The 23,170-nt window shown below is 44.3% G+C and overlaps 1 protein-coding gene across 1 annotated transcript in view; it reads right to left on the bottom strand.

The window, feature by feature from the left end:
• Positions 1–23,170, bottom strand: part of GPD1L (glycerol-3-phosphate dehydrogenase 1 like) — a 57,366-nt gene that overhangs the window by 22,062 nt on the left and 12,134 nt on the right. The window contains exons 2-4 of the mRNA XM_019422847.2: positions 21,669–21,846; positions 13,791–13,931; positions 12,125–12,263 (exon numbers count right to left, since the gene is read on the bottom strand). Coding sequence (XP_019278392.1) covers positions 12,125–12,263; positions 13,791–13,931; positions 21,669–21,846 — 458 coding nt within the window. The remainder of the gene's footprint in view (positions 1–12,124; positions 12,264–13,790; positions 13,932–21,668; positions 21,847–23,170) is intronic.

Below are 23,170 nucleotides of genomic sequence, written 5' to 3'. Positions count from 1 at the left end.
CCCAGCTGAGAGCAGCCGACCCCCAGGGGACCCACGGGTGTCAGCTGTGCTCTAGGCCACCGAGATTCTGCGATCTTACTTAGCATCAGGATGGCGAGAGAGAACCCATACAGACGCCAACAACTGTGTTCATGGACTAAATAGTGGAAGATACAAATGCATTCAGAAGAGTACTTGCTTTTGCTACCGCCATGTCCGTGCCTGGAATGGGAGGGACGCTTTCTCATGTTCTGTTTAGGAACTCAGGATTAATACTCAAACAAAACTTTGCACGTAAAGCCTGGTGTGAAATCTGCTCTGATGGGTGAGGGTGCGGCGTGGGGCTCAGCTCTGGGAAGGCTCTGGAAATCAGATCATAAAACTTCCCAGCCAAGTCCTGGCTCTCAAGTCACACAGAGACGGCGGAAAGCTCACTGAGCACTATCCGATTTGGGCTCCGCCCGCCTCTAGGTCCACAAGCTCGGTTCCACTCGGGTCTCTGCACATTACCATCACCTGGGGACCTTTAACTGCACCGAAGCCCAGGCCACATCCCAGGCCAATTAAATCAGTCTCCAGGGCAGCAGGCATCAGTAACTTGTGAAGGGCCCCAGGTGACTCCTGCAGACAAGTTTGCAAACTCCTGATTTAACCTCCTGCAGGCTCAATTCCCTCATGAGTGAACCGTAGGGCACTCTCAGGACTGCTGTGGGGTTAAATAAGAAGCGGGTGTGAAAACAGCCTATTAGAGCACACAGAGGTTCTATATAATGACGATGGGGATAGCTGACACATGCTTATGGCTGATTCACCCCGTTTACAGACAGGGGGCCCAGAGAGGTTTACCAACTTGCCCAGGATCACACAGCTCAGAGGAGACAGAGCCCAATTCTACCCCAGGTGCTCTGAGTCTCTATGCTATGCTTCCTGAGTGTGGCGGGGGGGGGGGGGGGGGGGGGGGATAGAGCAGAAAAAAAAACAAAAAAAAAATCACAGAGCTGTATTTTTCCAATGCAGAAAAGAAGTGATTGTCAACAATTACGAGTACATCCATAATTAATATGTGAAAAGAATCCAGGGGGGAGTGGAAGGTGAGGGACGCCTACATGGGGTTCATGACCACGTTCTGCCTCCTTCTGTTTGTTTTGTTTAAATAAATTTCCCACAATGAAATGTTTAAAATGTCTACACCCAATACTCAGAAACACATTTTCTATTCCACAAGCATTGCTATTATCTATGATTTAGCTGAGTTCTCCAAATATTAGAACTGTGTCAGTTTGAGCAAACGGTCGTCTTCCTTTTTCAAACAGTCTAGCAGACCACGCGGGTGATTCTGTGCCATCCTGTTTCATCACCTGGGTTGGGTAAACTCAACCCCCCCCCCCCCCCGCCTCCACATCATGACATCATCACGGTCTTTCTCCTGTGTCCCTCACCGTGGGCCACGGCTCAGAGCCTCCAGCATGAAGGACGATCGTTAAGCATCACAGACGAGCCCTTCGCTCAAGTCACTACAATCCAGCTGTCTGCGGCTGGAAGCGAGGTGCTGTTGTGAGCAATGTGACAGACAAGACAGGCAGGGAGGAAGGTGCTCTCCACGTGCCACTGGTACAGGTGGGGTCTGTCGGTTCCTCTGTGGCTGCAAATTACATACAGTGTCCCTTAGAGAAGTGGGCTTGGTTTACAGCAATCCCACCTTTTGTCAGATGTAACTTCGAGAAAATTATTATTTTAAGTCCCAGACAGGAAAGCACTAACTGTGTTATTACCAGTCCTAAGTAGTGGTAAGGCAAGCAGGGACCCAGACCAGAACGGGTAATCCCAACAGCCATGGAGAAGGGCTGCCCCAAACTCAGTATGAACCAAAAGACAGGGATATCTCCCTTCTGTTTCATGCCAAGCTTTAGAGATAATCAGCCTGTTTATAAAGTCTCCTTCAAAACCCTCTTGCGGTTTGTGATTCCATATTTGTTTGTGTATTCGGAAGCTCCAGAAGGAGCTTATGAATCCTTGACGCTTAGCAGACGCTGGATACATAATAGGTTTCGAAAAATATTCGTGAGGTGACGGTAAGTCTCTAAGAGTTTTGTGAAGCCAGTCCCAAGAATGAAGGGAACTCTCACCGCAAGGGGGCACCACAGTTCAGCGTGCTGGTTAGTATTTTTACAAGATCCTGAAAACAAGGCTGTTTTTTCTATCTTCCTCCACAGAAGATTCAAGGGGGCTAAAACTCCTGAATCTACCATAGCTAAGAATGAGTTGGTTGCTAATATTATCAAGAAAGGAGATCTGGATTAACCTCCGTGGCAACCATCCAATGCAGGAAGTTAATGTTGATACAATTATCTAACATGCAACTCCTCTATTCGAATCTCGCCAATCACTGCAAGGTTGGCAGCCATGACATCTTCCCCCCCTCCCCCAACCCAGGATCCCACTGCATTTGGTAGTCACATCTCTTGAGTCACCGTTACTCCAGGACCACTCCTTAGCCTTTCATTCTTTCATGACACTGGCATTTTTGAAGAATGCAAACGAACCGTTTTGTAACACATCCTTTACTTTGGGCTTGTCTGGTTATTTCCTCGTGGTTAATTCAGGTTATATAAGATAATTTAGGCATTATCACCTTTATGTTCTCTGTTCCTTTCAGTGTTTTAATTTAATTCAAGTCACTCTTGCCAACCATTATCCAATCCAGAGAGAAGGCAGAGGGCACACTGGATAAATAGAAGCCAGAGGGAAAGAGACACAACCTTGTGTGCATTTGTCTGATTTTACAAACCAAAAGAGCCTAATGTACCCAACTAGAAGCTTTGTTACAATGACTAGGGCTTAGAGGTATGTAAAAATTCTAGCTAAAATCTATAGGTAGACACAGGTTTCAATCAAGGACTGGAGAGGAAATCTCAGCCTTACAGAAGAATGATGGCGACTAGCCATTTGCAACCAACTTAATGTGGGGGACAAAGGCAAAAGAAAAAAATGAACTTTTCCTTACAACTTGCAGCCCATTGACAAGTCCTTGAGAGGGGCTGAGTGACCTTCCTCTAGGGACTCAGCTGCCTTGATGTCGATACTTCGCTAAGGGCAAAAGGCCATCTTAGCTTAACAGTATCCTGACTTCCAGGATCCTGTAAGTCTACTTTAACATATAAAAATTCCTTTGGGAGGCCCCTGGGTGGCTCAATTGGTTGAGTGTCTGACTCTTGGTTTTGGCTCACGTCATGATCTCGCGGTTTGTGGGTTCCAGCCCCACATCGGGCTCCGTGTGGGCAGTGCAGAGCCTGCTTGGGATTCTCTGTCTCCCTCTCTCTGCTGCTCCCCTGCTCAAGCTCTCTCTCTCTCTCTCAAAATAAATAAACACAAAAAGAAAATTCCTTTGGAAACTTCCTTTATCTCTATCCCCCCAAGATATATGTTACTAATCATCCTTCAAGCATATGGCCCAGTGCTACACATCTAAAGGGTCTCATGACTAACATTTTATTAGACAGCAGTAGTAAATGATCTTTTCCATTTTTAAAAATGTTTTAAATGTTTATTTACTTTAAGAAAACCACCTATTTGCACCAAAGATGTCTCAAGAATTCTTACTTGACTGTTTGCTCCTGAACCCCAACATTTCCACGTCAAACTGATCGCCAAAACTGATTGCCGATTTATTATTGGCAAACAGGACTGAGTTGGAACAAACAACTGTTTTTAAATAAAAGGAATGACATAATTTCACAGGCTACACCAAAATCACAGATGGATAAAAGAATTAATACTGAAAGAATAAAACCTACATATTGACTTTTTTTTTTTTTTTTTTTTTTTTTCCTGGAAGGATCCTTAGAAACTGCTAACAGGGATTCCCTTTGGGAAGAAGGAGGAAAATCACAATCTTTTTTTGTTTTTTTAATTGATGCTATTGCTACCACATTTTCAGTCTGGCAAATGCATGTGGAAATTTCACGTTTTTCCTTTTTCATATGAACAATTCCTGTGACAAGACAGATTACCTTATTCCCTAATTTCTTACTGTTCAGTGTTGGCACAGAAAATAGGTCATATAAGTTTAATGCTTCTTGTGATAAATGTGAGGGGTTGGCCATTTGGTGATTAAGGCTGCAGGATGTTTGCACGACAGACCTATCCTTGGCTACTTCATACTGTGTCAGACTGTATTTGATTAAAAGCGATCGATCTCACGATTTTATATAAATGGCTCCAATCTGTTAAACTATTTGCTAAATAAATTAGATCAACCAGCAAAGTTCACAGTATCTTCCAGTAGGGCAGTGTTAGGTGGACAGCAGATTCGAGACTATTCCCTTCTGCCCAGGTGATCTTGTGTAAGTAACTCACTCTTCATCTACCAAGCAGGGAATGGACTGAAGGACTCCAGAAGCTCCTTCCTGTGCTGCTAGCCTGTAACTGCCAGAGGCCCTGTGGATCTGTCTGTGAAGAGAACTAGCCCCCTTCCGTGCAGAGGAGCTCCAGAGGTGGGCCCAGAGATTAGATGAACCCTTGTATCTTCCTTCCCAGGAATGATCCTGAGTTACTGGCGAGTTAGGAACCCACTATAAAGGACACTGTTACATGTATCTAAAGAGAACGAGCTTGGAGTCAGACAGTCCCGATCCAAATCTTGGCTCAACCGATGACTAACTGTATAATCTTGGGTAAGTCGCTGTAACTCCTTAAGATTTGCTGAATGTTCTTATTGTTTTTAACTCTCTTTAAAGTTTTATTTTAAGTCCAGATAGTTAACACACCGTGTTATATTAGTTTCAGCACTTCTATACATCACCCAGTGCTCATCACAAATGCACTCCCTAATCCCCATCACCTATATAACCCATCCTCCCACCCCTCTGGTAACCATCATCAGGTCTCTATAATTAAGAGTCTGTTTCTTGATCTGTCTCTCTTTCTCATTTTTTCCCCTTTGCTTGTTTTCTCTTAAATTCCACATATGAGTGAAATCATATGGCATTTATCTTTCTCTGACATATTTTGCTTAGCATTATGCTCTCTATATATTGTTGCAAATGGCAAGATTTCATTCTTTTTCGTGGCTGAGTAATACTGCATTCCATTATAGATATAGATATATAGATATCTCACATCTTTGCCCACTCATCAACCAATGGACACTTGGGCTGCTTCCATATCTTGCCTACTGTAAATAATACTGCAATAAACATATGTTCTTGTATTTTTTTGGGGGGTAAATGCTTAGTAGTGAGATTGCTGGGTCATAGGGTAGTTCTATTTTTGACTTTTTGAGGAAACTTTATACTGTTTTCCACAGTGGCTGCACCAGTTTGCATTCCCACCAATGGTGCAAGAGGGTTCCCTCCTCCACATCCTCACCAACACCTGTTGTTTCTTGTGTTGTTGATTTTAGCCATTCTAAATGTGGCTAAGGTGTGAGGTGTGGCTCACTATAGTTTTGATTTGCATTTCCCCGATGATTAGTCACGTTGAGTGTCTTTTCATGTCTGTTGGCCATCTGGATGTCTTCTTTGGAGAAATGTCTGTTCAGGTCTTCTGCCCATTTTTTAATTGGATTATTTGTGTTGGAGGGGTTGAGATGTAGAAGTTCTTTACATATTTTGGATACTAACCCTTTACCAGATATGTCATTTGCAAATATCTTCTCCCATTCAGTCGGGTGCCTTTTAGTTTTGTTGATTATTTCCTTCATTGTGCAGAAGCTTTTAATTTCGATGTAGTCCCAGTAGTTTATTTTCCCTTTTGTTTTCCTTGCCTCAGACAACATATTTAGAAAGAAGTTGCTATGGCTGATGTCAAAGAAATTACTGCCTGTGCTCTCTTCTAGGAATTCTATGGTTTTAGGTCTCACATTTAGGGCTGTAATCCATTTTGAATTTATTTTTGCACCTGGTGTAAGAAAGTGGTCTAGTTTCATTCTTTTGCAGATAACTGTCCAGTTTTCCCACCACCAGTTGTTAAAGAGACTGTCGTTTTCCCCTTGTATATTCTTTCCTCCTTTGTCAAAGATTGACCATACAATTGTGAACTTATCTCTGGGATTTCTATTCTGTTCCACTGATCTATGTGTCTATTTTTGTGCCAGTACCATAGAGTTTTGGTTACTACTGCTTTGTAATAAAACTTGAAGTCTGGAAATGTGATGCCTCCAACTTTGCTTTCCTTTTCCAAGACTGCTTTGGTTGTTCAGGGTCTTTTGTGGCACTATACAAATTTTAGGGTACTTTGTTCTAGTTCTGTGAAAAATGTTGTTGGTATTTTGACAGGGATGTCATTAAATGTGTAGATTGCTCTAGGTAGGATAGACATTTTAACAATACTGTTCTTCTAATTCATGCGCATGGAATGTCTTTCTATTCGTGTCATCTTCAGTCTCTTTCATCAATGGTTTATAGTTTCCAGAGTACAGATCTTTTACCTCTTTGGTTAGGTTTACTCCTAGGTATCTTATTTCTGATGCAATGAGATTCAATGGGCTTGCTCTCTTAATTTCTCTTTCTACTACTTTATTATTGGTGTACAGAAACGCAACAGATTTCTGTACATTGATTTTGTACCCTGTGACTTTAGTGAGTTCATGTGAGCTCATGGTGGAGGTTTTTGGTGGAGTATCATGTCATCTGCAAATAGTCCAAGTTTTACTTCTTCCTTACAGATCTGGATTCCTTTTCTTTTTGTTGTCTGACTGCTGTGGCCAGGACTGGCAGTACTATGTTGAATAAAAGTTGGGAGAGTAGACATCCTTATCCTCGTCTTCTTCCTGACCTTAGGGGAGAAGCTCTGTTTTTCCCTATTAAGGATGATGTTAGCTGCGAGTTTTTCACATATGGCCTTTATTATGTTGACGTATGTTCCCTCTAAATTTACTTTCTTGAGGTTTCTATCATGAATGGATGTTGTACTTTGTCAAGTGCTTTTCTGTACCTGTTGAAATGACCATGTGGTCTTATCCTTTCTCTTACTTATGTGAAGTATCACATTGGCTGATTTGCAAATATTGAACCACCCTTGCAACCCAGGAATAAATCCCACATGATCATGGTGAACAATCTGTTTAATGTATTGTTGAATTTGGTTTGCTAGTATTTTCTTAAGAATTTTTACATCTATGTTCATCAGGGATACTGGTCTGTAGTTCTCTCTTTTTTCAATTTTTTAAAATCGTTATTTATTTTTGAGAGAGTGAGTGCAAGCAGGGGAGTAACAGAGAGAGAGACACACACACACACACATACACACACAGAATCAAAAGCAGGCTCCAGACTCCGAGTGGTCGGCACAAAGCCTGACACAGGGCTCGAACTCATGAACTGCGAGATCATGACCTGAGCTGAAGTCAGATGCTTAACCGACTGAGCCATCCAGGGACCCCTGTAATTCTTTTTTAGTGGTGTCTTTATCTGGTTTTGGTATCATGGTAATGCTTGCCTCATAGACTAAATCTGGAAGTTTTCCTTCCATTTCTTTTTTTTTTTTTGAGTAGTTTAAGAAGAACAGATATCAACTCTTCTTTAAATATTTGGTAGAATTCGCCTGAAGCCAACTGGCTCTGGACTTTTGTTTGTTGGGAGGTGGGTTTTGTTTTTAAATGTTTATTTACTAATTTAGAGAGAGAGAGAGAGAGAGAGGGCACGCACGGGGGTAGGGACAGAGAGAGAGGGAAGGAATCCCAAGTAGGGTCCATGCTGTCAGTGTGGAGCCCAACGCAGGGCCTTATCTTGTGATTGTGAGATCATGATCTGGGCAGAAATCAAGAGTCGGAGGCTTAATTGACTAAGCCACCCAAGGTGCCCCACGGGAGTTTTTTGATTACTGATTCAATTTCTTGTCTGGTTATTGGTCTGTTCAAGTTTTCTACTTATTTCTGTTTCAGTTTTGATAGTTTATAAGCATCTAGGAATTGACCCATTTCTTCCAGTTTGTCCAATTTGTCGGCACTTAGTTTTTCATACTATTCTCTTCTAATTGCTTATATTTCTGTGGTGTTGACTATTATTTCTCCCCTCTCATTTGTGATTTTGTTTGTGTTCTTTCTCTTTTTGTCTTGATAAATCTGGCTAGAGGTTTATAAATTTTATTGATTTTTTTCAAAGAACCAGCTCCTGGTTTCATTGATCTGTTCTACCGATTTTTTTTTTTTAGTTTCTATATAATTTATTTCTGCTCTAATCTTTATTATCTCCTTCCTTCTGCTGGTTTTAGGTTTTGTTTATTGTTCTTCTAGCTCTTTTAGGTGTAAGTTTAGGTTGTTTGAGATTTTTCTTGCTTCCTGAGGTAGACCTGTATTGCTATAAACTTCCTTCTTAGAACTGCTTTTGCTGCATTGCAGAGGTTTTGGACCTTTGTGTTTTCATTTTCATTTGTTTTCACATACTTTTTCATTTCCTGATTTCCTGGTTAACCCATTCCTTGTTTAGTAGTATGTTATTTAACCTCCATGTATCTGTGGTCTTTCCAGATTTTTTTCTTCTGGTTGACTTCTAGTTTCATAGTGTTGTGGGCAGAAAAGGTACATGGTACGATATCAACCTTCTTGTATTTGCTGAGGCCCGTTTTGTGGGCTAATATGTGATCTATTCTGGAGAATGTCCTATGTGCACTTGAAAAGAATGTGTATTTTGCTCTTTTAGGATGGAATGTTCTGAATACATCTGTTAAATCAATCTGTTTCAGTGTGTCATTCAAAGCCTTGTTTCCTTGTTGATTTTCTGTTTAGATGATCTGTCCATTGATGTAAGTGGACTGATAGAGCCCCCTAGTATTACTGTATCATTATCAATTAGTTGTTTGTTATTAGCTGTTTTTTATATATGGATACTGCCACGTTGGGTACAAAAATATTTACAATTGTTGTATCTTCTTGTTAGACTGTCCCCTTTATGACACATAGTGTCCTTCTTTGTGTCCTATTACAGTGTGTGTGGTTTTTTTTTGTTTGTTTTTTAATGTTTATTTAGTTTTGAGAGACAGAGACAGACAAAGCATGAGCGGTGGAGGGGCAGAGAGAGAGGGAGACACAAAATTTGAAGCAGGCTCCAGGCTCTGAGCTGTCAGCAGAGAGCCTGATGCGGGGCTCAAACTCTGAATGGCGAGATCATGACCTGAGCCAAAGTCGGACGCTTAACCAACTGCGCCACCCAGGCGCCCCTACAGTGATTTTTTTTTAATGTTTATTTTTTGAGAGAGACAATGCAAGTGGGGGAGGGGCAGAGAGACAGGGGGACACAGGATCCAAAGCTGACTCTGCACTGACAGCAGTGAGTCTGATGCAGGGTTCGAACTCCCAAGTAGTGAGATCATGACCTGAGCTGAAGTCAGATGCTCAACTAACTGAGCCACCCAGGTACCCCTTACAGTGTTTGGTTTAAATGTTTTTTTAAATGTTTCTTTATTTTTGAGAGAGAGAGAGAGAGAGAGAGAGAGAGCGAGTGCATATGCACACATGCAAGGAGGGGCAGGGCAGAGAGAGAGAGGGAGACACAGAATCCGAAGCAGGCTCCAGGCTCTGAGCTGTCAGCACAGAGTCTGATGCGGGGCTCAAACTCACAAACTGCAAGACCATGACCTGAGCCGAAGTCTGAAGTTCAACCAACTGAGGCACCCAGGTGCTCCTAGGGGTGTTTGTTCTAAAGTCTATTTTGTCCAGTATAAGATTGCTATTTCAGCTTTCTTTTGACATCCATTTGCATGACAGATGGTTCTGCATCCCCGTGCTTTTGGTCTGCAGGTGTCTTTAGGTCTGCATATCGATGTAGGCAACATATATGGGTCTTGTTTTTTTATCCGTTCTGACACCCTATGTCTTTCGACTGCAGCATTTAGTCCATTTACATTCAAAGTAATTATTGATAGATATGTATTTATTGCCATTTTATTACTTGTTTTGTGGTTGTTCCTGAAGATTTTCTCTGATCCTTTCTTGTTTTTCTCCCTTTCATGTTTTGCTAATTTTGTTTAGTAATATATTTGGATTTCTTTCTCTTTATTCTTTGCATATGTATTCGTGGTTTTGATATATGGTTACCATTAGGTTTGTATATAACATCTGCATACGGCAGTCTATATTAAGTTTATGGTCATTTAAGTTTGAACCCATTCTTCTCTCCTCTCCTCCCTGTTTTAGGTATATGTTACTATATTTCATATCCTTTTTTTGTGAGTTCTTTGTCTGATTATCCCTATTTTCCACAATGTCTATGCACTTAAAAAGAAAAAGAAAAAGAAGTAACAATGTCCTAAGTTGCAGACATCTATAAAAATCTGGTTCCAAAGGCAAGGGAATTAAAAGCAAAAATGAACTATTGGGACCTCATGAAGAGAAAAAGCTCCTGCACTGCAAAGGAAACAAATCAACAAAACTAAAAGGCAACCGACGGAATGGGAAAAGATATTTGCAAATGACATAGTATCCAAAATCTATAAAGAACTCACCAAACTCCACACCTGAAAAACAAATAATCCAGTGAAGAAATGGGCAGAAGACATGAATAGACACTTTTCTAAAGAAGACATCCACATGGCCAACTGACACATGAAACGATGCTCAACATCACTCCTCATCAGGGAAATACAAATCAAAACCACACCTCACGCCGGTCTGATTGGCTAAAATGAACAACTCAGGAAACAACAGATGCTGGTGTGGATGTGGAGAAACGGGAACCCTCTTGCACTGTTGGTGGGAATGCGAATTGGTGCAGCCACTCTGGAAAACAGTGTGGAGGTTCCTCCAAAAATTAAAAATAGATCTACCCTATGACCCAGCAATAGCACTGCTAGGAATTTATCCAAGGGATACAGGAGTGCTGATGCATAGGGGCACTTGTACCCCAGTGTTTATAGCAGCACTTTCAACAATAGCCAGATGATGGAAAGAGCCTAAATGTCCACCAACTGATGAATGGATAAAGAAATTGTAGTTTATATACACAATGGAATACTACGTGGCAATGAGAAAGAATGAAATACGGCCTTTTGTAGCAACGTGGATGGAACTGGAGAGTGTTATGCTAAGTGAAATAAGCCATACAGAGAAAGACAGATACCATATGGTTTCACTCTTATGTGGATCCTGAGAAACTTAACAGAAGACCATGGGGGAGGGGAAGGAAAAGGAAAAAAAAAAAAAGTTAGAGAGGGAGAGAGCCAAACGATAAGAGACTCTTAAAAACTGAGAATAAACTGAGGGTTGATGGGGGGTGGGAGGTGGGGGGGGGGGGTGATGGGCATTGAGGAGGGCACCTGTTGGGATGAGCACTGGGTGTCATGTGGAAACCAATTTGACAATAAATTTCATATTAAAAAAAAGAAAGAATCTGGAGCTATCTTTTCCCATGCCTGATCTCTCTCAGAGCTTCCTTTTACAAAGCCACACGGAGAAATCATTCACATTGCTGGTATGTTTGACAAGGGTTGAATTAAGTTCTGGAGTGGTAGATAAGCTTAAATTTGCGCAAGGCATCTGCAAATCCGGCCCTGTTACTTTTCTACGAGTCCTTTAATGTGGTACGTGGGCACCTGAGAATTCCAAAGCCCTTTTGAAAAGAAGTGAAAGTCTTCACAACCCCAATGTTGTAGAAGAGTAGAAAGAGCTTTCTATTTCAGGAAACAGGACAGCCAAATTCGTGCCTGGGTTCTCTACTGGTTATGTGACCACGGGGCAGGTAACTTATTCACTGAGCTTTGGACTATTCACCTGAAAACAGGGATTCTCCCCACCAATTTTTATCATTCCAATTTTTGGTATATGGGTTGTCGAACTGAGCAGTGGAATCCAATGAGGATCCAGATACTGGCATTTGTGAATTTAAAAAATCTGGGTTTTCTAATGCCAGGACAGCCCCACCATGGATGTATGTAATCACCTGTTTGTCTGTGTAAGCAACTTTGCATTTTTGGATCATGGCAGGTCAGAACGGCCTCCTGGCTTTCCTTCATTCTGGAGGCTGGTGAAAGATTTTTGTAGCCCAGAATGGCCTCCCTGTATAAAACCCCCACCCCACTGAATATTCACTTCAGGAATGTTATGGGGGCAAGGAAGAGTCCGCTACAAAAAATAACAGAAATCGAAAATGTATGTTTTAAAACACCGAATGTCTGGGCTCCCAGCCCCTCCCCGCCCTGCAGCCAACCTCACCGATGGTGGTCTCACAGAACTTCTCTGCAGCCACCTCGCTGGCAATGTTGGCTCCCATGAGCACGCTGACGTCAATGCCCATCTTCTCCCGGATGATGTCGGAGATGAGCTTCAGCCCCTCAGGACCTTCGTCTATGCCCTGTAAGGATGTCAACGAGTTAGGGGAAAACAAACGACCGAACGAAAGAGGCATGACACAGTCACTTTTGTAAGTAACAGATTCAGGCAACCAATGGCGTATGCAATGTGAAAAAAAAAACCAGCGCTTACAAGAGTAACATACACACCATGTATACAGTGTTAAAAGAGTAACAATAAAACGCAAAGAAAATAAACACACGTAACCACCCAGAACATGACCTACACCACTGAAGCCTTGTGTGTCCCTTCCCAAGTTCATCCTCCTTCTCACTACTGGTCCTCACCCCTAGTATCCTGAAGGCTGTATACTCTGCTCCCTTCTGTTCTTGACCATTCTGCCACATAAAGCTATCCCTAAATATGTGAGGCCATTATGCCTGCTTTTGAAAGGCTGTAAGTGCAACTGTACCTTTGGTCTGTGATGTGCTGTTTGGTGCTACATTATTAGTTTAGAGATTCATCCATGTGGTTACATGAATGCTCTGGTTTGTTCCTATTTACCACCATGGAGTATTACCACTATTCATTTATCCATTCTATTGATGACGGACGTGTGAGTTGTTCCAGTTTGCTTTCATGAACATTCATCCACGAACCACTCTAAAACACAGTCTCTCTAGAGGTTCCTAACCTTTTTACCATGTGGCCCCGCATCGTTTTATGGACTCTTTCTCAGAATCTGATATGCATAAAGCAAAATGCAGGAGATTACCCAGGAAGCCAATTACGTTGAAATTTAGTTATCAAAGTGTTAAAAAAACAAAACCAAATTTGTGACAAAGTAATATACATGCTATTTTATTAACGCAATTAGAAAGATGATGCGGCAGGTTTAACAATTACCGTAATTTCAAGGTAGTGATCAGCATAAATGACACCTGGAGATAGCTGAAGCCATTGTACAGTGGTAGGAAAATACCCGTGACCTCTACTGAGAGCAGGGCCACAGGCACTGCCTAATGCCACTGTGACCGAAAACCTGGCTTTGTGGCTGGCATTCAAAACCAAAAGAAATGCCCATTTTAGTCACAGGTTAAAATGAATAAAAACGTAATTTTTCTCCCCACATGAATTCTGTCTGTGGACCTCTGGGGGTGGTTTGTGGACTTCTAGTTAAAAACTCCCTCTTTGGGGAATATATCCAGGAGTGGAAACAAATGAGGATTAATTTCCCAGCAACACAAACCACCAGTGATTTCTAGAACACAGCAGAGACCCACGTCCTGGACAGGAAGGTTCATCAGGAGGAGCTCACCCTCACATCACTGCCACCGCTAAAACCCGCTGTGATCGAGAGCGCCCCCCCCCCCCACCCCCAACGCTGAGCTCAGCTAGCCTCCTGGGATGTGTTATTGATTCCCTTCCAGGCATCTTTAAAACAAAAACACAAGAAAACAAAAAACTGCCATAACCTCCCTTTCAGATCCTATTTCCAACAGATGGACGTGAGAGGATGTGAAATTCCCCTGTAACCCAAGTCCGACATCCGGCCCCGCTTCCCTGCCTGGGGTCAGAGGCACGTTACCTTGATGAGGGTGATTCCCAGGGCTTTCTTGGGCACTCTCCCGGTGATCTCATCACAGATTCTGTGAATGAACTGGTGGGGAATGACAAACACCAGCAGGTCTGCATCCTGCACGGCCTCGCTGAGGTTTGGGACAGCAATCTGCAGCGGTGAGGAGGAAACAGTTACTCCCACACCAAAATATGCCTCGCCCAATGATTTCATCCACTGACCCTTTATCAGATGCCTACTGTGCGCAGAGTGCCGCACAGACAGACGGGAAAGGCATGCGGGCCTGCGCTCTGCCTTCTCCTTCAGGACACCCATCTGAAGCTAGGGGGGTGCTCCCTCTGTTGCTTAGCAGGTGGGCAAGTGACTTACCTCCTCCATGCCTCAATTTCCTTACCTGTAAAAGGGAGTCATAATAATGCTGTATGGGTTGCTTCCCCCAGTTCCATTTTCTGCCTTTCTTTGCCCTGCTCTGTTCCCCAGGGGGCTGCTTTTTTTTTTTTTTTTTTTTTTTTAATTTCAAAGAGAGAGGGCATGAGCGGGGGAGGGGGAGGGAGAGAGAGAGAGAGAGAGAGAGACAGAGAGAGAGAGAATCCCAAGCAGGCTCCATGCTCAGTGCAGAGCTCAACCCGGGGCTCAATCCCACAGCCCTGGGATCACAACCTGAGCCGAAATCGAGAGTCAGATGCTCAACCGACTGAGCCACCCAGGCACCCCACCCCCACCCCAGTAGGCTGCTTTCTGTGGACTGTTTTCCCTGGAGGCCCTTGCTCTCTGCCTTCCACTTGGCCTCAGCCAAAGTGGGGCACCGTCAGGAGATCTAAGGTTGGGAGGAGAGACAGGTCAGGGTATTTATCAGCCTCCCGGGGCTACTCCTGCCCTGGCTTCATTCTAGTTAAACCTCCTGGCAGGCAGTCCCTCTTCCATGTCCCTAAGCTCTGGCCAGGCTGGTTTGGTGAGACCGCTCTGCCCCCTCGCCCTTTCAGAGGTGGTTATGACTTCCTGCTGTTGCTAAACTCTGAGCGCTCCAGCAAGACCTTTTGGTTTCCTCGACCCTGACCATAGCTCTATAAATAGTCCCGCACCAAAGTCTCCTAGGTGAGGCACTTTGAGAGTGCTGTGGTGAACAGTAAGTGTTGGGCGCTTGGTACCCGCTCCATCCCCGTCAGCTATTATGGCGATTGCTTCCCTTCAGATGAATATGAAGATGGATTTTAGAACTGGACACAGCCAGAGAAACACACATGCACGCGCCCGCACACGCACACACACACTCGAGCGGAAGAAAAGGCGACCGGCGGGGACACGGGGCCACGTGATCCCTAGCAGAAGACTGCTCACTGCTCCCCGATGTCTGATCTCCCCTTCTTCCTCAGCACAAGAAGCCTGAGTTTGGAGCCAGGCTCATAAATGCCCAGAAAGGTTACATTCCTTAGCTTCCCTTGCAGCTAGGTGCCCCGTGTGATTAGGTTCTGACCAACGGGGTGTCAGTGGAAGCACTGTGACTTCTGGGAAATCCCTTTTGTCAGGGGGGAACGTGAAGAGATGGCTGGACAATGAGGAAGAAACCAAATGCTGCGATGGCAGAACAGGAGGATCACAAGAGTCCCTGACACCATTAACACATCACTAATACGATAAACATCTCTTACACGAGACGGGAAAAAGCAAGTACTTACTTTCCTTAGGTCACTGCTATGATAGGTCTTCTGTCACACGTACCTGAACCGGACTGTAACTGATACTCCCATTAAGCATTGCTGGTTCCCCAAACGAAGCGACTGGAGGAAGATTCTTCTCTGAGGATGTGCTGCGGGCCACAGGAGCGTCATTCGGGATGGCTAAGCCTCCTGGGAAATCTAGTTTGGGCGTTGTGATGGAGACCGCCAGCTCCTCACCAAAATTCCTTCTTGCCTTCCTCCATAATCACAGAGCTGGAAGCTGGTCACTAGTCACCTCGCTAGAGACTACATTTCCCAGCAGCCCCTGCAGTTACACAGGCCAAAGACCAAGCTCCCTTGCATTTGGAGATTCTACCTCCTCCAAAAGAGCAATTTCTTGATCAATCCCATTAGCCTCCGAATGCCAATTCCCAGCTGCTTTGTCCTTGACTGACAAAGCACTTTATGCTCTTACATTTATTTGCCTGTGGTCCCACCCAGTGCCCTCCCAGCCTTTGTAAAAACTCTGGTCCTTCACTCCGCCTAGGGTCACCAGCCTTTCTTAGGAGGGGGTTTTTAATCTGTACGCCCTCATACAGCGCCTGGCAGCCTGAATTTTAGTTTAAATCTTTTTTCTTCTCTAGACCCATTGATCCTCCTCTTCCCCATCCATCCTCAACATACACACACACACACACACACACACACACACACACATGCACATGCATACATGTGCACACACCTCCGTGTCTGCCTTTTCAGGGCATTTTCCAACATGGTGAAATGGAAAAGACACCAGAACCAAAGAGAAAATATGGAAAAGATGTACATTTGAGTCCCATATCTGCAAATGATCAGCTGTGTGACCTTGGACAAGTGACGTATCTTCACTGACCTTAATCACCCCATATACAAAGGGGTATAAAAATCACTTTTCCTGCCCAGATATTTCACAGAGACCTTTCAAATTAAGTAATATAAATGACAGCACTTCAAAATGATATGAAAGAGATTATTTATCAAAAAATCTACCTGCTTTAAAAAAAAAAAAGAAAAATCTACCTGCTCCCCACAAATTCTTACCTTATTTCTTTTTTAATTTGAGAGAGAGAGTGGGAGAGAAGGGAGGAGGGAGAAAGAGAGAGAGAGAGAATCTTTTTTTTTTTTTTTAACGTTTATTTATCTTAGAGAGAGAGACAGAGATGGAGCATGAGAAGGGTAGGGGCAGAGAGAGAGGGAGGCACAGAATCCAAAGCAGGCTCCAGGCTCCCAGCTGTCAGCACAGCCCCACACAGGGCTCGAACTCACAAGCTGTGAGATCATGACCTGAGCTGATGTCGGACGCTCAACTGACTGAGCCACCCAGGTGCCCCAAGAAAGAGAGAATCTTTTTTTTTTTTATTAATTAATTTTTTCAATATATGAAGTTTATTGTCAAATTGGTTTCCATACAACACCCAGTGCTCATCCCAAAAGGTGCCCTCCTCAATACCCATCACCTCCCCTCCCCCCCTCCCACCCCCCATCAACCCTCAGTTTGTTCTCAGTTTTTAACAGTCTCTTATGCTTTGGCTCTCTCCCACTCTAACCTCTTTTTTTTTTTTTTCCTTCCCCTCCCCCATGGGTTTCTGTTAAGTTTCTCAGGATCCACATAAGAGTGAAACCATATGGTATCTGTCTTTCTCTGTATGGCTTATTTCACTTAGCATCACACTCTCCAGTTCCATCCACGTTGCTACAAAGGGCCATATTTCGTTCTTTCTCATTGCCACGTAGTACTCCATTGTGTATATAAACCACAATTTCTTTATCCATTCATCAGGTGATGGACATTTAGGCTCAAGAAAGAGAGAATCTTAAGCAGACTCCACACTCAGCGCAGAGCCCGATGCAGGGCTTGATCCCCCAATCCTGGGATCATGACCTGACCCAAAATCAAGGGTCGGATGCTCAACCGACTGAGCCACCCAGATGCTCCAAATTCTTACCTTTTAAGGACTCCACCCATCCCTGTGTCTCTTGTTAAAAGACATGCAAGGAAGCTGCCAGCTGGTCTGGATTTCTTTCTGTCTCTTACATTTCCTTCTTGAATAAATCAAACAACTTGTAGTTGGCTGGGAATGCGATGGGTCTCTAGAGCAATGGGACTGGGGGCTCACTTAGCACGTACAGACATTCCTTCACTCTCCTCGGTGGAGTGCTGAGGGTTTAGCCCACAGAAGCAATGTGTAGTGCGAGTTATATTTGTATGGTTCACATGGTCCATTCACAGAACACTATTCCTCTTGCACAGTATCAAAAGAGCTCTCCTCTTTGAGAAGAGCACTGGGTGTTGTATGGAAACCAATTTCACAATAAATTTCATATATTAGAAAAAAAAAAAAAAGAGCTCTCCTCAACTAGCCTGGTAACTGGAATACCTTCTTGCAGAATAAAACCTTTAGCTAAGACTTTGCCTATCTTTTCCTCTCAACAAAATCAAGACACTTGTAGAAATGCTGACCTAGTTCACAGGCTTTCTGTCAAAATCTTTCTGGGGGTGTCCACCATTAAAGATCCTGAAATACATTCAGAAAGACAACTCAGAACAAAAGGGCTTGCCTTACCTAGGTAAGGAGGAAAAATAATCAAATCAGAACCAAGGCATCATGGTTGGTCCACTTAATGTTCAGACTTTCAGGGATCCAGGGCTCTTGGTCCAAGCTTTTATACACACACACACACACACACACACACACATACATACATATATATCTCATATCTCATATATATATATATATATACATATATATATATATATGTATAATCATTTAAGACCGAGCTGGTAAAATGTATGTGGAGAAGCCTAAAGGTTCTCTTGTATCCCCCCGGATTAGTTATCACTGCCAGTATATGGACACCCTGGCCTAGCTTGATCTCTGGTCAGCTAACCGGACACCCACAGGGAACCCACCTACATTCTTGAGGGAGCGGGTATTTAGGTTAAACACAACAGCATGTGAGTAACACACATAGCGAAGTCGTAGCTGGCACACAGCAGAGGTTCAAAAATATTATGGTTCCCTCCTGTTCTTCTAATCTGCATTTTGGCCAAGATCGTAAGTGAAATTTACGTCCTTGGCTCTACATTCAGAAAAATGATCCTCAGATACAGACAACCTTATCTGAAGAGTGTTACATAAATATGCACTGCTGGTAAGTAAGGTTGCTTCTAGAGAAACACAGCCGTTAACCGCCTGGATTCCCCAATACTACACCAGTAAATATGAACTTATTATGTAGACTGGTGGTGCCCAAAGGGTGGTTCCTGAAGCAACAGATCACCACCACCTGGGAACTTGTCAAAACTGCAGATGTATGAGGGGCACCCGGGTGGCTCAGTCAGTTGAGCGTCCGATTTCGGCTCAGGTCATGATCTCACAGTTTATGGGTTGGAGCCCTTCGTCGGGCTCTGTGCTGACAGCTCAGAGCCTGGAGGCTGCTTCGGATTCTGTGTCTCCCTCTCTCGGCCCCTCCCCCGCTTGCACTCACACGCTCTCTCTCTCTCAAAATAAATAAACAAACATTCTTTTAAAATGTGAATCCTCAAACATGCTGGAGGGAGTCCAGACTGGTACAACTACTTTGGAAACCAGTGGTGTGATGTGGTGAAATTATAGTTGTGTGTTCCCAGTGACCCTGCGACGCCACCCCTACGAACGCGGGCCATGACAGCAAAGCGCTGGAAACCGTGCCAATGTCCATACCAGAGAATGGATACATTCACTTTCACGAACTTACAGGGCTTCAGATATCAACAGAGTCCTGGGAGCAGCTGGTACTTCCTTTCCTCCCTCTGTCCACACACAGGCACAGGGGTGGGTGGTGGAGTCAGTCAGTGTGGGGGTCGGGCTCTGAGTGGCAATGGCTGTTGACTCCTCTAGGTTACTTCTTTCCCCTCCTCCTCCCTCCTGGCTCCCACGCTCCCAGGTAAGGGCTTCAGCTTCACAGACCTACTTGGCAGGTTCCCCTCCCCAGCACTCCTTGAGCACTGCACCAGGAACTGCGGAAAAACAGAAAACTAGAAAGTCAGGTTCATGCACTCAGGAGTGAACAGGTACATAAGGGCCTGGCACAAAGCACAGTGGACGGGACGTACTGATAAAGCATGTGGTTTACAGAAGGGAAGGAACCATCGATCTGACAAGAATGAGAAATGAAACTCGGGAATTTCCTCCTCCAAGCATGGGTCAGAGATGACCTCAGAGGCCTTTCACGGCAGTGGGAACAGAGGCTCCCTTTGTTCTTCCCCTCGGATATTTGGACAACTTAACTTCTGAGCTCAGAACCGTAGGGATCCTTTCTCTCCCTGCCAACAACACCAATAACTGCCCGGCCCCAGCGTAGTGATACGGAGCAGAAAGTTCTCATTGTCCAAAAGACAATGGATCCAACAGGATGCGTCCACCAGGAATCAAACCCTAGCCTCTAGCCATGTGACCCTGGGCAGGTTCATTAACTTCTCTGAGCCTCAGTCTCTTCCGCCATAAAGTCAACATCATCGTTCTAATAGGAAAACTGATAGTATCAACCTAAGAGGGTTACTGAGAGCATTAAATGAGACAAGATATATAAACTACTTAGCACAGTGCTTAATAGCAGTGTACCCTATAACCAAAAGCCAAACATCAAGGGTGCCTGGGTGGCTCGGTCGGTTAAGCATCTGAGTCTTGATTTCCGCTCAGGTCATGATCTCACGGTTCGTGAGATGGAGCCCCTCGTCGGGCCTTGTGCTAATAGCCCAGAGCCTGGTTGGGACTCACTCTCTCACTCTCTCTCTCTCTCTCTCTCTCTCTCCCTCTTTCTCTGCCCCTCCCCCACTCATGTTTGAGCTCCTGCACTCTCTCTCTCTCAAAATAAATAAACATTTGGGAAAAAAAAACAAAAAAAAACAAAAAAACAAGCCAAACAACAATCTTTAGTGAGCAAGGTCTTTGCATCTCCAAACTTCCTGGCATGTATCAGTTTACAAATCTGTCCCCCTGCTGGGCTCCTTGAGGAAAGCTGCGGTTGGTCTGGTCCGTCATCTTCTCCCCCTTCCCGTCTCTGACAACTGTCACTGTGCTTTGCAAGAGCTGTACATGCGCATAAATGTTGATAAGTATACGTAGGGAGGAGTATTTCATTAACAAAGTAGAGTTTTTCCGGTTAACCGGAGAATCAGGCAGATAGGAATCGGGCAGTCACAATGGTCTGCTTTTCAGACTACTGCAGAAAGCCACCAAGGGGCGAATCTGGCAACAAAGTTCACAGATTCCACGCATCTCAGGCTAGCAGCACAGTGCACGCTTTTTGTTCCTCTTGCTCATTTCTTCCTCCCCCCATTTCCTCCGAGTCCCTGGAATGAGGCCAGGCAATTAACCTGTATTTTTCCCTCTCAGCCTAATAAGCCTGAATTTTAAACTGTCAGTCTTACAATTTTCTATTTTCTCCAATCTCCTTCTGTAATTTAGGCCTTGACCCTAATTTTAATTACAGACCGTTGCATTAGCTGTCCTCACAAGCAGACTCAAGTCTATGTACTTAGAAAGGGAATATCAGGACAGGGGCATCACAAGTGGCAGAAGGCAAAGGTTGTTAGCTCCATCTTTGATGGGACCGACACTTTGAATGCCAAGAGAGTAGCCTGCGATGGGCTGAACTGTGTCCCCTCCCCCCAAAAGTCATATGTTGAATTACTAACCTTAGTAGCTGGGAATATGACTATATTTAAAGACAGAGTCATTGCAGAGGTGATTACATCAAGATGAGTTCACTAGAGTGGGCCCTAATACAACATGACTCGTGTCCTCGTAAGAAGGGGAGGTTAGGACACAGACACACAGAAGGAAGGCCATGTGAAGGTGCAGGAAGAAGGTGGCCATCTCCAAGTCAGAGAGCCTCAAAAGAAACCAGCCTGGCGACACCCTCATCTTGGACTTGAACCCTCCAGAACTGTGAGGAAATAAATTTCTGTTGTTTAAGCCACCTTTCCTATTGTACTTTCTTACGGCAGCCTTAGCAAACGAATAGAAAGCCCATCTTCAGAGTCAGGCAAACCAAAACTGACCAAGCCAAGAAGCTGGTGGTAGAAAGGAACAAAGGAGGAAGGGAGGAAATAGTTTTCCCACTCCCCCAAGCCCCAAGTGCGAACTCAGCCAAGCGTAACTTTCAGAATTGACCCAAAGTACTATCTATCCCAAAGTCTTACCACATTTTCTGGCAGCTTGTGTCCTGGGAGATATTTCACATTTTCATGGTCATTATTTATAATGTCTGTCAGTTTTCTCCCATTAATGGTTTCTTCAAAGACCCACATCTTGACTGTGGAGGCAAACTTCTTAAGTTTCTTGACATTATTACCAATTATTTTTGCAACAGCTGAACCCCTACAAAAGAAACAGTGAAGAAGAAAGAAATTAAACTCACTTGGGCAGAAGAGAAAAAGCATTCAATTATAATTGAGAAGAATCCTGTTCTGACTCTGATTCAAGCACTGGGTTTATAACTTAACAGGCGATGTCCTATCAGCCACAAGCCATTGGAAGCGTAGTTGTTTTCACCTGGAAGGAACACCCTCCCCACCCCCCCGTGATCAGAAAAGCCCCCAGCATTTGGTACAAGGTCAAAAACAGCACCCCTTGAAACTAGTAAGCATCAACCTATCTTGGAAGACAGTATCACAGGCAGAAGAGAAACCCACCTAGAAGACGACATAAAAATAAAACCTGGAGTGTACCCCAAGCCTCCGAGGCTACCAGGCTCTGTTTCACATCCATCACGAGATTAAAATGTAGCTACCGTAGAACAAATTGTGTTCTGGTGAAGTGCAAAGGCCTAAGTTACAGTCGTAATGGAAAGACAAGGACCTGAGTGACTTCCAGAAAAGGAGCAGGGCAAGGGCGCGAGGCTCAGATGCCTGGGTATTTGGTCCCCCCAGCAGACGTCCACCCAGCCGGCCTCTCGCCCAACAAACTCCCGGTTTATCCTGCATCTCTGTTCCCCAAGCACATTCTGGTAACTAATTGGCATCCCACAGGCTTTGCCACAGGGGAAGAGAAGGCACTCCAACTAGCTGACACCAGTCGTCTGGACAACGGACACGGGTCTGGGGCTGGTGGCCACCGCAGCAGCTCTGTTCCTGGTCAGCCCAGGCATCTCTGTGCCCATCTCACGACGCTGAGTGCACAGTGGGCCACGGGCGGCTGATTCGGCCGGGATGACTGTGAACGGAGAAAGTCACTTTCCTGGTGCGGGAAGCAAGTCCTTCTACCTCGTTCACTTCTCTGAGTGGGTGGTAAGCTTTTGAGAGCAGAGAACACATCACCTTTTCTCTACTGAATCACTGGCATCTAGCCCAATGTGTTATACACAGTAGGCGCCCAGTAAATATGTGATAACGGGGATGAATGAGTGCATGGGTGATTGGATGAAGTTATTGGTGAGACCAGGGAGGAGGCAGAACAAGATCCCTGGATGACCTCGCGTGTGATGTAACTGGAGTTTCCCTACTTATTTTTGTCATTTTCAGCACCAGTGAACCCCAAAGGATGTACAGACATGGTCTGATGGGCTTAGTGCTTAACAGTTGCAACAGTCATTTGAATTTTCGGAACTAACTCATTTCAGCAGATGCTACAGGTTTGCCTTTGGCTGCAGATGCTTGGTTTCCCCAAGAGGAGTTTGTAAAGACAGGAGCAAATGTATTCCAGT

Source organism: Panthera pardus, unplaced genomic scaffold (assembly GCF_024362965.1).
Source record: "Panthera pardus isolate Hobbes unplaced genomic scaffold, ASM2436296v1 HiC_scaffold_16, whole genome shotgun sequence".
Lineage (NCBI taxonomy): Eukaryota > Metazoa > Chordata > Mammalia > Carnivora > Felidae > Panthera > Panthera pardus.
This window is presented reverse-complemented; position numbering and strand designations above follow the sequence as displayed.